This window comes from Pogona vitticeps, chromosome 5, assembly GCF_051106095.1.
Source record: "Pogona vitticeps strain Pit_001003342236 chromosome 5, PviZW2.1, whole genome shotgun sequence".
Taxonomy (NCBI): domain Eukaryota; kingdom Metazoa; phylum Chordata; class Lepidosauria; order Squamata; family Agamidae; genus Pogona; species Pogona vitticeps.
The window spans coordinates 175402148-175417790 of NC_135787.1; the positions used below are offsets into that span (position 1 = coordinate 175402148).

Genomic DNA, 15643 nt, shown 5'->3' on the forward strand with positions numbered 1-15643 from the left:
TCTTTTTATTTTAGAGCCTTGCCCGAAAGCTTTACCATTTATTCTCGGTATTTTCACTCTTATGTCTGAAGAAGTTGGCTGATTGATTCTGTCTGTTTGATATCTTCATATGCGTTCAGCCCATTCCATCCTGTTCAATGTCAACCTGTAATGGAACACACGAAAGTGTGGTGAGGTACTTGGATCCCTCGTTTAGAGAGGTCTAGTAGACTCTGTCTACTTCTACATGGTAGACAGGAGGGCCTGGCATGCTCTGGTCCACGGGGTCACGAAGAGTCGGACACGACTTAATGACTAAACAACAACTTCTAAATAAATTTCAGACTGTGATTTAAAGTGGGAAATGCATTGCAAAAAATCAGATAAATGCAAGATACAAAGAATAATTGTGCACAGAGCCATGCATTGTTCTGGGAATTGTGAATTAGACAGTTGTGTTGTGAAATACAGAGTCAACTAGAAACATAAGTATATCTGCGCATCAGATTTGGTTTGCCTTTCAGCCTGTGTTCTGCTTTCTTTTTCACTCTTGTCATCATCTTTGGACTTTAGTACTCACTCTGTTGTGCATATTATTGTATGTTGGGCCCAAAGCTTCCAGATTCATCTTTACCCCCAGTTGGGTATTTCTTCAAAATTGGCCCTAAATTCACTATGAAAGATTATGCAGGATCTCAAAGCAAAACTAGCCACTGTTAGATAAGTTGCAGTGGGCCTCATGGAGCGATGTCCCACTTCCTCACCTTTTTCAGCTTGCCAGGCTGAATACATGTAATAGACTTAGGCTGTCAATTTGGTGACTATAACATTTCACAGGCACATTACGTTGTGGGTATCTCCAATATCCTAGCAAGGCCTAGTGATGGTACTTTTCCCAGAACACTTTGGCTCCCTCTGCTGGCTGGCAGATTCATTATCTTTAACCCGCAATAGCCTCCCAAAAATGTTTGCAGGTTTGACAGACAAGCACAGTCTTTTTCTTTCCATTCACCCGACACAGAAAGATTTAATTCTCCTGAATAATTAAACCTGAGAATACTGGAAAAGAAGGGATGTGTGGTCATTTGTGACCATTAGAAAGAATGCTTAGAGCTCTTCTGTGCTCTTCAAAACTTTATCATGAATGCATAGAAGCACACACCTCTGTGATGCCACCAGAGCTAATGAGAAAACTAGATACAACTCCTAGAATGTGCCTAGTGGTCATCCAGGCTAGAGAATTCCAACAGAGGGAATGGATTAAAGGTTAAACACATGCAGAAATCACACAGATTGGAAATAAATGGATTCTTTCTTCTTCAGATGGAGCCACAAATAATAATAAGACTATAAGGTGTTAAATTTGCCTCAGAGGCCAGTGTGGTACGGCATGTATAGAGCCATCAGTGGTATCTGAAATTCTGAATTATCAATATCAGGCTTTGTAGGGTTGTTGGCGTCCTTTCTTATTCCATTAACTTTATTGCAATCAGGCACTTCATTTCTAAGTATTAAAATACATTCTCAGCCGCTGAACAAGTGAGTGCTTTATTCTTCCCGAGATGGGCTTCTCTTCCCAGTTGTGCGCATCAATAGCAATTATGTGACTTTGTAGCACGATGGCAACCAGCAGGAGACTCTTAAAAGTGCCAAATGACATTTTCAAACACATTTCACAGTGAGAATTGCTTCTTCCCATGTCAGATTAGAGGCAGCGTCCTTTAACTTTCTTTCCAATGAACTTAAAAACCTTGCGTTTGAAGGCTGCTTCTTGTGTCTGGTAAAGAAAAAAGGCCCCGGAAGGATGACTTCTGTATCATTCTGCCTTAAAAATGTACAATCTCTCTAGGACCACCTCTCTGCCCAGATATTTCCATCTTCATGCCACTCCACCAGTAGGGCAGAGCTTCTACTAGTGGCAGAAATGTCAGTTCTATCTTCCCACAAGTGACAAATCCAAAATATTTGCTGGTGTACAAACTCACATTTCTGCTTTTATGTTTGCTGTTCTGCTAGGCACTGATTTCTAGCAGCTAGAGGCTGTGAAAATCCTAGCAGAGATATGTCACCTTTAGGGCATAAAACAAGACAATCTTTTAGAGATGGGCACGAACATCAGTTCACAGGCTCGTGCCAGTTGGTACATGATGCACACAAGTGGTGTGCATCCCCTTTTTTCTTCCTCCCTGGTCAATGATCCACTCATGAGCCAGAGGGCCCTCCTCTCCTCCACATCTTTGACCATTTGCCCAGTCCCTGGCAGTAACATGAGCTAGCCTATCCTGCCTCCTTATCTGAGTGGGTGACCAGCCAAGGAGGCAAGGCAGGGAAGCCTGTGTTCCTGCCAGAGACTGGTTAAACAGCCAAAGAGGAGGCGGAGAGGAGTGTGCGCTGGCTGGTGAGTGGGGGAACCTGTCTTTTCCAGAGAATCCTGCCTTCCCATGATGGGCCCAAAGCTTCAACATTTTTGCCTACAGAAATAGTTTAGGCTTAATCTAGGACCTATCAACTTAGATAACCACCTGGCAGATATGCTTTGATTGTATTTCTGCACTGAGCAGGGGGTTAGACTTGATGGCCTTGTACGCCCCTTCCAACTTCACTTTTCTATGATTCTGTGATTCTACCTGTTTGTCTTCCTGGTGGTCCAGGGGATCTGCAAAGCTCTTCTCCAGCACTTGATTTCAAAGGAGTCAGGTTTTTTTCCTGTCAAACATTGGTAAGGTAAAGGTAAAGGTTCCCCTTGACATTTAGTCCAGTTGTGTCCAACTCTAGGAAGCAGTGCTCGTCCCCGTTTCCAAGCTATAGAGCCAGCGTTTGTCCGTAGACAGTTTCCGTGGTCACGTGGCCAGCACGACTAGACACGGAATGCCGTTACCTTCCCACCAAGGTGGTACCTATTTATCTACTCATTTTTAACATGTTTTCGAACTGCTAGGTTGGAAGGAGCTGGGATAAGCGACAGGAGCTCACTCCATCACATGGATTCAGTCTTACGATGGCAGGTCTTCCGACCTTGTAGCACAGAGGCTTCTGCGCTTTAACCCGCAGCACTACCACGTCCCTCAAATATTGGTACACTGTAGTAAAGCCTCAGTTGCTCTGCCCTAGTCACAGCCCGGCCTGGAACTTTAGAAATTGACCACACCTGCCTTATGCATCATTAGACATAAGGTTAAGGGGGGGTGGGCTACCATAGCCTTGGATAGGATATCTCTACACATTTGGGAAACCCTATTCCCCAGGCAGGCAAAGTATCCACCAAAACTTTTATAACTTACAATACAAGTTACGTTTGTTTTTGAACACTCTTTGTGGTACATCTGCACTTGTTGATCTCTTTAATTACTCTGATCTGATTTTAAATTACTTTGGCTTTATTTGATGTAGCTGGTGAAGTTGATTTGTTGCTGTTTATATGATTTTTTTTAAAAAAACCTGAAAATAACTTTGAAGATTTTAAATAGAAATAGGAGTATATAACAATGCTAAACAATATAAGTAAGTGTGGGGAAATTTGTGAGTAATATGTAGATAAGGTGCACACATGGAGTACTGGATATTAATACAGGATGAAAAGGTGGCTCATTTTTATATCAAACATACCTCATTGGTTAACTCATTTCAAATTCTAGCTTTTAGCATAATGTATATATCATGATTATGAGCCATCATGTTCTAACTTTGCACTGCATTTATTTCTGGTTTTGTAAACTGCTCTTAATTATTTAGAAGTAGGGTTTCTTCATTTTCTAGTTATTATGATGCTTGCTTCTGTTTTTCAAAAAAATATATCTTTTTTAATGTTTTGCTAAGGAGTTGGCGGAAACTGCTTAGTTTGTTTATATTAATTAGCGCCTTCCTTCTTGAACAATTTCTGACACTTGTGAACCTTTTCATATGGCTCTGATGCTGTTATAAATATAGCAAAAAGAAATATGCCAGCAATAATACTGTACCAGTGAGTTGCACATTTTTTACATTCTGGAAAAAAACCCAGCATGTTTGAAACAGCCAAATAGATGCACTTGGGACGCAGACTCTGCAGCCTGGGAGTCCATGTTTCCCTCAGTTTTAAGTCCAAGCCTTCCATCTAAATTCCCCTGATCTACTTCTTGACTTTGGACTTAACTCTCTCATCCAAATTACTGCAGCCTGTTTCACTCTTCCCTCTCTAACCCAGAGATCTTCATAGCTGACATACAACAACGAATAGAACAATCTAAATATATGCTTCAAGGACTGTTCAGATTTCTGCACTGTTGTTCTGTGGCATCTTTAGCTGATTACTTTCCTTCTCCTCCTCAGGGATAGCTCAAGTTTTACCAACACTCAAGGAAGGAGTGGAATTGCCACCCCCGTTGTAGCCACCACGCTATCCTTCTGAGGTGCCTTTCTATTTTTACAGTGGTTCCAATTCTTCCAAGATACACAAACTCAGAAGGTAGTGTTGTGGAAATCCTGTTTGACACCTTGGCCACTGGCCTATGGTGTCCCCCATGGTTCATTTCTGTCTCCCATGTTATTCCACATCTATCTAAAAGTACTGGGAGAGGTTGTATGGAGTTCTGAGGTTCAGTGCCATCAGTATGCTGATGACACTTTATCTCCTCCGCATCTGATTATGAGCCTTGAGGTACAATGATTAAACTGCAGTACTGCAACAACAAGGTACCTAAATCACTGAGTAGCCAGCCTAGATAGAATTAGGAGGGACATTTAAAAAAACGAAGCTAATGACATGTTTGTCCTCTTTATGCATGCGTATCCTTTTGTCCAGTGCATTCTGGGTATTAAAATATAGTTCCCTTAGGTGCTCTGAACCTTCTTAAGCATATATTGATATCTTAATCTATATATTTTTTTCTCTCCCCACCCCAGTCTTAATTTCCAGAATGCCGAAACAGCAAGAACAGTATCCGATATTTACAGCCGTCCTCTTCGCATTTATTTTCCTCCTAGCAGCTGTGAGTACTACCGAAGCTGGCAAGAAAGAAAAAGCAGGTAGGGGTGCTATCATTTATATTGCTGAATTATTTAGAAAGATGACAGCAAAGATATCTTTGTCTGTCCAAGTTTGTTTTGTCTGCATTGGAAAACAATATTATTCAGTGTTGGGATTACACATGCACACACGTGTATTTGTTTTCATAACTGTTGCCTCACACAGTGTTAGGTAAACTATAGCATCACAGGTAAATAAATATTTTAAAAGGGCCATCTAATCTGTACCACTCAGTCTTCCAGACTTCTGGGGTTGTAAAATTGAGCACCCAGCTCGCTGCAGGTTGGGGGACAATATATAACCTACATGATTAAATTATAAACTTCCCAGACAGTGCTTTAGGTGCTATAGGGTGGTATATGAGCAGCACACTTTGCTTTGCTTGTTGACTGTTGTTGCCCCAAACAGCTGTCTGATCCATATGTGGCCAGTTTGACTGATGTACTGAAAATATAATGGAAGTCCCCTCCTGAGGCCTCTTCATTATACAGTAAAGCTTTGTTGCCTGTAGGAGGGAAAGTGTGGGGGTACCAAAATGTTGAGATGGAAATATCTTCAGACTCCATTGCACCATCATCTCAAGTATTACTGGGCATTTTGAAAAAGGCATGCACTTAATTCAGGCCTTTGTAGAACTGAACCTCAGCTCATTCATTTATGGAAGGGATGGTCAAATCGTAACCTGCAGAACCCCCTGTGGCTCTCTTCCCCAAGAGCTTTTTTGAGAGTTCCAGATCCTTCTTCCCCAAACCTTTCTGCCATTTTTTTAAAAAAATGCTTGGTCAAAAGGCAGCCTCCAGGAGCAACTGTTTTAAACTCCTAAGGCAACTTCAGGAAACTGGAAGTACACATTCAACCCCTTCTGTTCTGGATTTATTTGCTCATGGGGACATTCTTCCAGCCTGTGGTGTGTTTTTTGGGGGGCAGAAAATGGACCCCAAGCCTCTGGAAGTTGTCTACTCCAGTTTAACGTAAGCTTAACTGAACCCTGGTCTGATGACATGCCCCATGATAGTGTCTGAAGTGTCCTGATTGGTTAGGATTCATTCTAAGGGTAGCTAAGCTCCAACATCCTTGGGGTTGCATCCCTTCTCACAACAACCACATTAGCAAGTTAAACACTGCCCAGGAAGTTGCATGCACCCTTGGTGATTTCACACCAAATCCAGTTACTTCTTAATTTCCACTGCAACTTCAGAAATTGGCCTAGAAGCAATAGCCCCCAAATCTTTCTAAGTATTTGGCATTGCCCCTTGAACTGTGTCCCTCAACTGGGCATCTCTTTCCTTAGTTGATGTTTATATTTTGGTTTGTTGTTGAGGGAAAAGGTCCACCACATAAACCCCCTATTGCTCTTTGCAAGAGTCTTCTGGCCCAGTGATCTATGCCTGCTGCAGTGGACAGCCTTGGAAGGCAGCCCATCTAGGAGAAGGAAAACTCCGATTTCAAACCTCCACTGCCTTGTGGCTATATCCACTCATGGAAAAGGCTTCAGGAGTTAACCTCGAGGCAAAATCCAGAGCCGGAGTCTCAGAGGCAGTTTGTGTCATTCTGGCAACTCCTGTGATGTTGTTGGAACCAGTTGTATTGGCTCTTGCCTTTCCATCGGACTATTTCAGTGATGTGGAGAGGGGGTATTTGCTGCTTGGGTAACAGCCTATCCTCCATATTATTTTACCCAGGTTTCGTGCCCTGGAGAGGACACTCCAGCTTTGCATACAGCATTGAAATAACTAGTAATCTAATAGTTCAAAGCCAAATAATATAGTTTTTTTGCTGGCAAAGCATATTCACTTGAGTCAGATTCAACAGATGCTGGAAGGGTGAGGGCTTTGTGTTTTGTTATGAAAAAAAAAGAGAAATCTTTCTTTTTTCTTCTCTTTTTTTACAAAACAACTGGAGACTTGTCAGAGTGACAAAACGCTGATGTTTTTTTTAATTGTAAATGGCAATGGAAAGAATAAGCGAAGTTGAATCTGACAGCTGTTGAATTGTTGGTTCATTACAGCAAGAGAATGACACTCAGAATCATAACCACACAATCATCGAATCCAATCAATTCTTCACAAGGCCTTATCTTGGCATCTGTTGAGAGGAAGTATTCAGGTCATGATGGTTGTTGACACCCAAGATCCATTAACTACATCAATTTAATGATCTTTCTGGTCACCCAAATAATTGCAAGGCCAGTATCCTATTGCTAGTGTCACTAGAGTAGAACTCCATGGGATTTCTGTTTAATGTTAAAACCTCATTAACAATTGAATCAGTGGATGTACTCTTAGGTGGGACAAGCAGTAGATACTGGCCTAAACTGTTAAGTTGTCAATTTCTTCTCTGTTAGCCACCTTAGTGGGACGTGGTGGCGCTGCGGGCTAAACCGCAGAAGCCTTTGTATGCTGCAGGGTCAGAAGACCAGCAGTTGTAAGATCGAATCCACGTGACGTCGCTTTGTCCCAGCTCCTCGCCAACCTAGCAGCTCGAAAGCATGTAAACGCGAGTAGATAAATAGGTACCATCTCTGTGGGAAGGTAAACAGCGTTCCAAATCTAAGTCGCGCTGGCCACGTGACAACGGGAACTGTCTTCGGACAAACGCTGGCTCTACGGCTTGGAAACGGGGATGAGCACCGCCCCCTAGAGTCGAACATGACTGACTAAAATGTCAAGGGGAACCTTTACCTTTACCTAGCCACCTTCACCCAAGATGTTTATCAAAAGTACAGCAGTAATGACGATGGCATTGCTGTGCCAATTCTTTTGATTTTGTAAGAACCTTGAATAATCTGGGTTCCAGATCAGTTGAAAACCCTCTGCTTCTCTCAGAGGTCCTCAGGTATTTTGTCTGAGGAGGCATTTCAGATCAGCCTCTACATTTGTGTACAGTATACTAAAGGAAAGCAAAGAGTGCTGCTTATATACTGCCCCATAGAACTTACAGTTTTATCTGGATAGTAAGTTTGGTACTCAATTTACCAAATTTGGAAGGATGAAAAGCTGAGTCAACCTTGAGCCAGCTACCTGAGCCTGGGATCGAACTCAGATCATGCGCAGAATCTTCACTACAGTACTGCAGTTTACCCACTGTTCCATGAGGCAATACAGCAAGAATTGAAATGAAGAGCTGAAATGATAGATGAGGATTCCACTGAGCAATAGACTGCTATCCTTTTGCTTCCACACTTCTCTGAATGTTGCAACATCATTCTGAATTCAAAAGTCCTAACAAAATGCATATAGAATATGTATTTTATGGTAAATTGCACACCAAAAAAGATTACCGTATTTTTCCATGTATAAAATGACACTTTTCCCTAAAATAATTAGGGGGAAATTGAGGTTCATTTTATACAAGGAAGGAGGCAAAGGCAAAGGGGCATTCACGAGCGCTTGGGGACCTCTTGTTGCTGCCACCGCCCATTGCCTCCTCCAATGCAATTGCTGGGGCTCACCTCTAGCTCATATCGTGGCCTTGTCCCCTCTGGTGGCGGAGGCAGCAGCAGGAGGAGGCAGAGGCAAAGGAGCAATCATACATGCTCGGGAGCCTCTTGCTGCTGCCCATTGACTGCTGCTGCTGCAGCATCGCTTCCTCCAGTGCTCCCTTCGGGCAGGGGACAAGGCGGCAGCGACATGAGCTGGAGGTGATCCCTGGCAATCCCAATGGAGGAGGTGATCGGGTGGCAGAGGCAGCAGCAGCAGGAGGCAGAGTCAAAGGAGCACTCGTGTCCACTCGGGTGCCTCTTGCTGCTGCCACTGCCACTGCCACCCAGTTGCTTCCTCAAGTGCTACTACCGTAGCTCACTTCCACATCACGGCAGCAGCAGGAGGATGTGGAGGCAAAGGAGCACTTGCATGTGATTGGGCACCTCTTGCTGCTGCCCATTGACTGCTGCCACTGCATCGCTTCCTCCAGCACTCTCTTCGGGCAGGGAACAAGGCGGTGACAACATTAGCTGAGGTGAGCCATGGCAGTCCCAATGGAGGAGGTGATCGGGTGGCAGAGGCAGCAGCAGGAGACAGAGGTGGAGGTGCAGTTGCCAATTAACTGCTCCTCTGCCTCCAGCAAAGGTCAAAATTAGGGGGTCATCTTATACATTGGGGGGGTCGTATACATGGAAAATGTGGTATTTTGAGGAAAATGCATTCAAAATAGTGCATATACTAAAAGTTGTGGCTGGATGCAGAAATGGGATGGTGCATACTTAACTTAATCTAACTAACTAATTAACTAACAGACATGGGCAAAAAATCCATATGCAAATCTTACCATAGTCTTTTTGATTTTTTTTAATTGTTCAGATTTTTCAGTGTCTAAGTGAATATTTCTGGAGGAGAAATTTGGAGAGGTTGATTTGGTGTGGTTCCAGAACAATAGATGCTGCCAGATGTTTTTTAAAAGAGCATTAGTGAGGGATTTGAAGAAATATCACTCACTTGCACATTCTAATCAAAACAGGATAGCTTGACAATTTGAGGCAGTTTGTTAGAGCTGGTTAGCTCCCCCAAAAAAGTTCTGATTCCAATGCAACTGTGAGACAAGAAATATTTTTTTCCCTCCTTTTGTCTGGGTTTCTGCAATTTGCATAAAATCCCTCTTTCCATACTGGCTTCTCCCTACATTAAAAAAAAACACAATGCAAGTAAACAAGGACTGACTGATTGGTCACAAAGATGGAAAGAACTCATCTGATTTTTAAAAATCCATGCTACAATGCAGCAGCTATGGCATTTTTTTAGGCAAATACTGTATACAATTTGCACAAACATTGCACTTCTAATTATGAGAAGTGTCATTGATACCAGCAGAAAAAAATCTATTCCTGCTTTGCAGGCAGAGGGGGGGAGGGGGATAGGGAGGGAAGGAGGAGAGGGAGAGGGAGAGAGAGGGAGAGAGGGAGAGGGAGAGGGAGAGAGGGAGGGAGGGAGGTTGTTTCTCCTTCTCACACACAAGACCGAGACATACAAGTGTTATAATCCTAAATATAACCTTCCCTTTATCAATAATTTTGTATGTGCTTATTAAAGGGAAGATGGTGTGTTCAAATGTGCCCCATGAACATCATTTGTTTCTGTTTGTGCATTTTTGTTGTTGTTGTTCTTTCCAGAGAAGAAGGTGAAGAAATCTGACTGTGGGGAATGGCAGTGGAGTGTGTGTGTTCCTACTAGTGGAGACTGTGGGCTTGGGACCCGGGAGGGCACTCGGAGTGGGGCCGACTGTAAACAAACAATGAAGACACAAAGGTGCAAGATCCCCTGCAACTGGAAGAAGCAATTTGGAGGTAAAACCTCAGCAGGATCTTGATTAACCATCCTGATAAAGCAGAGGGTTGCAACTCTTGTAAACTGCTGGATAGCTCAGTGGTTCTGGCTGTGGAGCCAGAGGTTGGGAGTTCAATTCCCCACAGTGCCTCCTTGGCTGGACTCGATGCTCCAAAGGTCCCATCCAGCTCTGCCATTCTAAGATTATTGTTTTGATTATGATGATTAAACATATAGTTGCTTAAACATATAGTTGCTTAAATCAGTGGTTCTCAAACAGGGTTACCCAGATGTTCTTGGATTGCAATTCTCAGAAGCCTTCAGCACTTGCTGTGCTGGCCAGGATTTCTGGGAGTTGCACTCCATGAACATCTGGGGACCCCAGTTTGAGAGCCACTGGCTGAAACGATGCAATCAAAACTTCTTTTCCAGTAAGGTATCCTTGTTAGTTTTTGCATTAAAACCAACAAATAGTCCATCAGCACATTGAAAACTAACAGGTTTTATGTGGCATTGGTTTCCTGGTCTGCAGGCCACTTCTGCAGATACGCAGAAACAGACAATTATACAGTGGTGGAGAAGATAGAAAATAACATGTAAAGGAAAAGCAGGCATTCCAGTTTGTTGGTGGTCAATCAGTAGTCATTATGTGTCATTGACAGTCCTTGAGGATGATTTAAACCTAGACTTTTCCTCCTCTCAGGTGTCTTAATCTGCTTATTTTGACTTGAAGGTACTTAACACCCACCATTGACCTATGAAAGACTCTTAATCACCACAGTTGAGATTTCTATCTGTAATCTTGGATGAATCAGATGACACTTTTAATCCAGTACATATAAAAATATAGAGGAGAAAGGACTGATACAATGTCAATACAAAACCACCCTGCCATACACTGACAGCTCTAGATGGGAAATATCTGAGACAGTATCCATTTCCATCAATGGTTCCCATCCTTGTGTCCCCAGATGTTCTTGAACTACAGCTCCCAGAAATCCTGGCCAGCACAGCTAGTGGTGAGGACTTCTGAGATTTTTAGTCCAAGATCGACTGGGGATCCAAGGATGGGAACCACCAGTTTGCATTACTATACCACTTAACTTGATGTAGCACTTTGTGACCATACTTTAGTGATGGGGAACTCCAGATACTTCAGCTCCCATTGTCCCCAGCTGTCATAGCCAGAGATTAGGGATAACTGAATTTGTAACATCAAGACCATAGTCCTGCTTTAACCTCCAGTTTGTGTCTGCGCTCAATGTGTGATGAAGAGGTTGAGGTACATTCTGAGTCAATAATTTAGAAGCAAAGTCTTGATAGACTTTCCATTCCACACATGTCTTCCTTCAAGTAACAGTGGGGCTTTATTGCAAAAGTGGCCAATGTATGGCCACAGAAAGACAGCTGGAAAATGTGGCTGACATGGTTGTAGAACAAGGCATGATCAAGCTAATACTGGGGTACCATAGGAACGATCATGCCTGATACCACTATCACTCTGCTTTTGAATTAAACTATAAAAGGTAGGGGATGTCCAGATTGGGAAGCGGCCATTATTTCCTTTCCTTTTTCATTATCTTTTCATTACTGAAATCTTTTGGTTCCACTGCTGGAGGTTTTATGGGAAAATTAAACCCAATGCTTCTTTTCTTAGTGCTGGCTGCTTCTGAGGAAGTACAGTGGTGCCTCGCTTAACGATGTTAATTGGTTCCAAAAAAATCGCTGCTAAGCGATTTCATCGCTAAGCGAAACTCGGTTTCCCATTGAAATGCATTGAAAATCGGATAATCCATTCCAATAGGAACGAATTGCCATCCTTAAGCGAAAATCGCCATAGGAAACATCGCTAAGCGAAACGCAGTTCCCCAATTGAAATGCATTGAAACCTATTCAATGCATCTCAATGGGGGAAAAAATACAACAACAAATTTAAAAAAGAGAACAAAGTCAAATTTGGTTAACAAAGGGTTTATTAAGTGCACTTTATGATTTCAAACATTTTAAACAGTAAATGTTAACTTTATAAATAACAGAAAAACATTTAAAAAACAGCAAACATGAGGCTGTTTAAACCATTGTTAAGCGAAACAGGGGACCCAAAATTTAATCGCTATGCGAAGCATGATCCCAACCATTGCAAGTGAAAATTGCCCATAGGGACCATCATTAAACGAAGTGTAAAAATGCTCAGAAAAAGTCATCGCTAAGCGATGTTGTCGTTAAACGAAGCAATCGCTAAGCGAGGCACCACTGTGGCTAGAACTGCCACAGATCTACCTAATAAGGCCACTTTGGTAAGGTGTGTCTGGCCAAAGATTTGGTCTGCCACAGAGTGAAGCCGGGGTGCCTCAGGAAGACACCTTTGTGGAATTCTGTCTTATCTGTTTCTCTCTCCTGTCTTGACATCGAATCAGAGTGTATGTCTTACGTGAGTAAGGAAGATCTTGGAACCTTGGGAGTGTAATGGTGGTCCTGTGTAACTTTAAAAATGTCAGCCATGATAGTGTGGCTCAGGGGACTCAGAATATAGCTGGAGACTCAGTAGAGCAGTCACATTTGGCCAAAAAAAGTGAATTAATCTTTGATGGCCATCCTGTTGCTTACCTGCAGAGCAGTGTCTTTAAAATCCATTTCAAACACAAAGGAATACATGTGCATCAGACATATAGATGTCTATACATGTATGCAGAGCAACACACATATTCATCCTGCCCAGGTGGCTTAGAGTGGGCAGAGATCAGAGAGCTGCATTTCTCTCAAAATAAGACATCCAAGATTCAGCTCCTGAATACATTGTGTAGGACTGGACTGTCTTGATGGAACCGTAGGTAGATCATAAAGGCTTGGGAACTGTATTCCTGGCAATACTGCAAAACCCACATATGTTTTCAAGTTCCCTTCATGTGTGTAGTGAAGAAAAATATGAGAGCAAAAGTAAAAAGATGGCCATATCGAGCTGAGTGGGTTAATTAGCTCATCAAAGTCTCTGGGACAAAGGAAAATGTTGAGCAACAGGGAGTCAGTTGGATGAGACAGTTAAAAGATAATGCAAGAGTGAAACAGTAATTAGGAACAACATTCTGCTGCCTTTATTTGCTGGAAATTTCAGCATGCAATCCTGTTAAATTAGGCATTTGTCTTCTGTTCTGATTGAGCTTCATGCAGCTCTTAGTTTTTGTAGCAGAAAAAAAAAGAGAGCGGCAGAGGGACGCCTGGTGGAAGAACAAGATTCCCAACAGGTGTATCGTCACGTGATAAAATCAATTTTACATTTGTGTTTCCCACATCTTTTTAATGTAGAAGGACAGTGTTCTTTTTCAGTACGTTATAGTGGATAGAATTATTCAACATGTAGTACGCTCAACAGAACAGGGAAAACATTTGCAGCAAGGTTCCTCGTCCTCTTCGCCCGTCTTTTAAAGGAAAAGAAAAGGACAATAGGTTGAACTTGTTATTTGTTCACGCTTTACGAGGATTAGCCAAATAAAAGCTACTGAGGAATAATTATGTGTGGGCTGAAATTTGGGAGGAATAACTGCATCCACTGATTTCCCACCCTAACTGTAGTGGCAATAGAAAGATGGGAAAATGTTATGTATCCTTAGCAGATCCTGGGTTCATAACTTAGCTTGGAGAAGTTAGTTTCTGAGGGACTATATTTCCCAGAGTTCTAGCCCATAAGTCTGACTTCTTCGTTTATGGGTTGTCTCATTATCCAGAAACGTTTGTTCTCCATCTCTGGTCCTCTAGACATTTTGTACATGAAATTTCAGAGAGAAAATAGAACTTATATATAAGTTCTTACTGAAGCATGGTTCAAGGTCCTTTGAGGAGAGCCTGTAAGCCTTTCTTTTATATATAAAAGAAAGGTTTACAGGCTCTCCCCCAAAGGACCTTGAACCATGCTTCAGTAACCCTCTTTCTATGCAGTTTGAGTATTTTCCTTCCACATGGCCTCTTCTGCTGTGGCCCTGAGGAACTACTTTTGAATTATTTCTGGGAGTTTGTTTCTTCCTTGGGCTAAAACAGTAGCAGCTGCCTGCTGAGTACTTGTCCAAGTTCCTGTGTTGAGTAGCCATTTCTCCCTCGTTTTCAACTCCCGGTAATAACCTCCAATGGGCCCGTTTGTTCTTGCAGCGGAGTGCAAATACCAATTCCAGGCGTGGGGGGAATGTGACCTAAACACTGCTTTGAAGACTCGAACCGGGAACCTAAAGCGAGCCCTACACAATGCGGACTGCCAGAAGACGGTCACCATCTCAAAGCCCTGCGGGAAGCTGACCAAACCCAAACCTCAAGGTAACGCTCCTTTGAAAATCACCCTTCTGAAGCTTCTCCCATTTTTTGCTCATAAGTGTCTTTCAGACCTTGTCTGGCCGAGGAAGCAGCACAGCTTGCTGAGAGAGCCTACATGTCTTGCCTGCTCCAAGGTTCAATTTCTGGGCCGCCTGTTTAAAAGGATGTAAGGGAGGGAAAGACGTTGATGAGTTCCTACCAGTGCTTAGAGGCACTATTTCTGGACTACAACTCCCAGAAACCCTCACACATTTGTGGTTAGAGTCTTACTCTACCATTTAGTAGAGTGAGGAAACTGCCTCAAGTGCCAACCCCTTCCCCCATCATTCCTTCCCAAAATCCCAGCCAATTCCCATCTCTTGGAGGACAGAGTGATGTGACATGCAAGATCTGCTCTTCACCTCCTAAACTAACGATTCCATTCATGTGTGATGATGTTCCCTCGACCCTAGTCCTTTTGGCCTCTGTACATCAAATGGGAACAGTGTTGTTTTGTCCTTTGCCTCAGGCATCAGAATGTCTGGGGCTGCCCTTGGACTGTACAGAATATAGAATGCTACCTTTAAAAAAAAGGGGGGGTTGATACATTTTTCAAGGCCCAAGAATGAAAATGAACTAAGGAAAGTCATAGAAAAGTTGCCCTTTAAAAAAAAGGGGGATCAGAATGACAAATGCTCTGATAAGATAAATCTTTCAGCTTAGTTTACACTTGAGTTATATTTAGAGCGATCTTATAATAAGAAGGATGTTATCTGCCCTTCCCGTTCTCCTCTCTCAATGAAAAGCCTGTTTATCCAGAACTGCATTTTCTTCCATCAGCTGTCATGCTGTAATATTTTCTGGTTCAAAATCCATTTCTCCCTGTATTTTCTTTTTGTCCGTTTGTTCCCCTTAAGAATCTAAGGAGTGGAGGGGTAGAGAGTACTTGATCAATTTCTCTTTTCTCATGATTTTCTGGGTCTCGCTATGCTGAGACTCCTTTATTGAGGCCAGTGCGCTTTATCAGCTTCCCATGAAAAAGAAGAACTGGACTCTTTTCTCTTTTTTTTTTTTGTTGTTTGTCACTTGCTCTTTCACATAAGAAATTGCCAAAATCTGCACA

The 15643-nt window shown here is 42.6% G+C and overlaps 1 protein-coding gene across 2 annotated transcripts in view; it reads left to right on the top strand.

Moving 5' to 3' along the window:
• PTN (pleiotrophin) overlaps positions 1 to 15643 on the top strand; it is a 111088-nt gene that overhangs the window by 76842 nt on the left and 18603 nt on the right. For both annotated transcript variants that reach the window (XM_020792177.3, XM_078376259.1), the window contains exons 2-4: positions 4861 to 4983; positions 10089 to 10262; positions 14383 to 14544. In XM_020792177.3, coding sequence (XP_020647836.2) covers positions 4875 to 4983; positions 10089 to 10262; positions 14383 to 14544 — 445 coding nt within the window. In that variant the 5' untranslated portion in view covers positions 4861 to 4874. The remainder of the gene's footprint in view (positions 1 to 4860; positions 4984 to 10088; positions 10263 to 14382; positions 14545 to 15643) is intronic.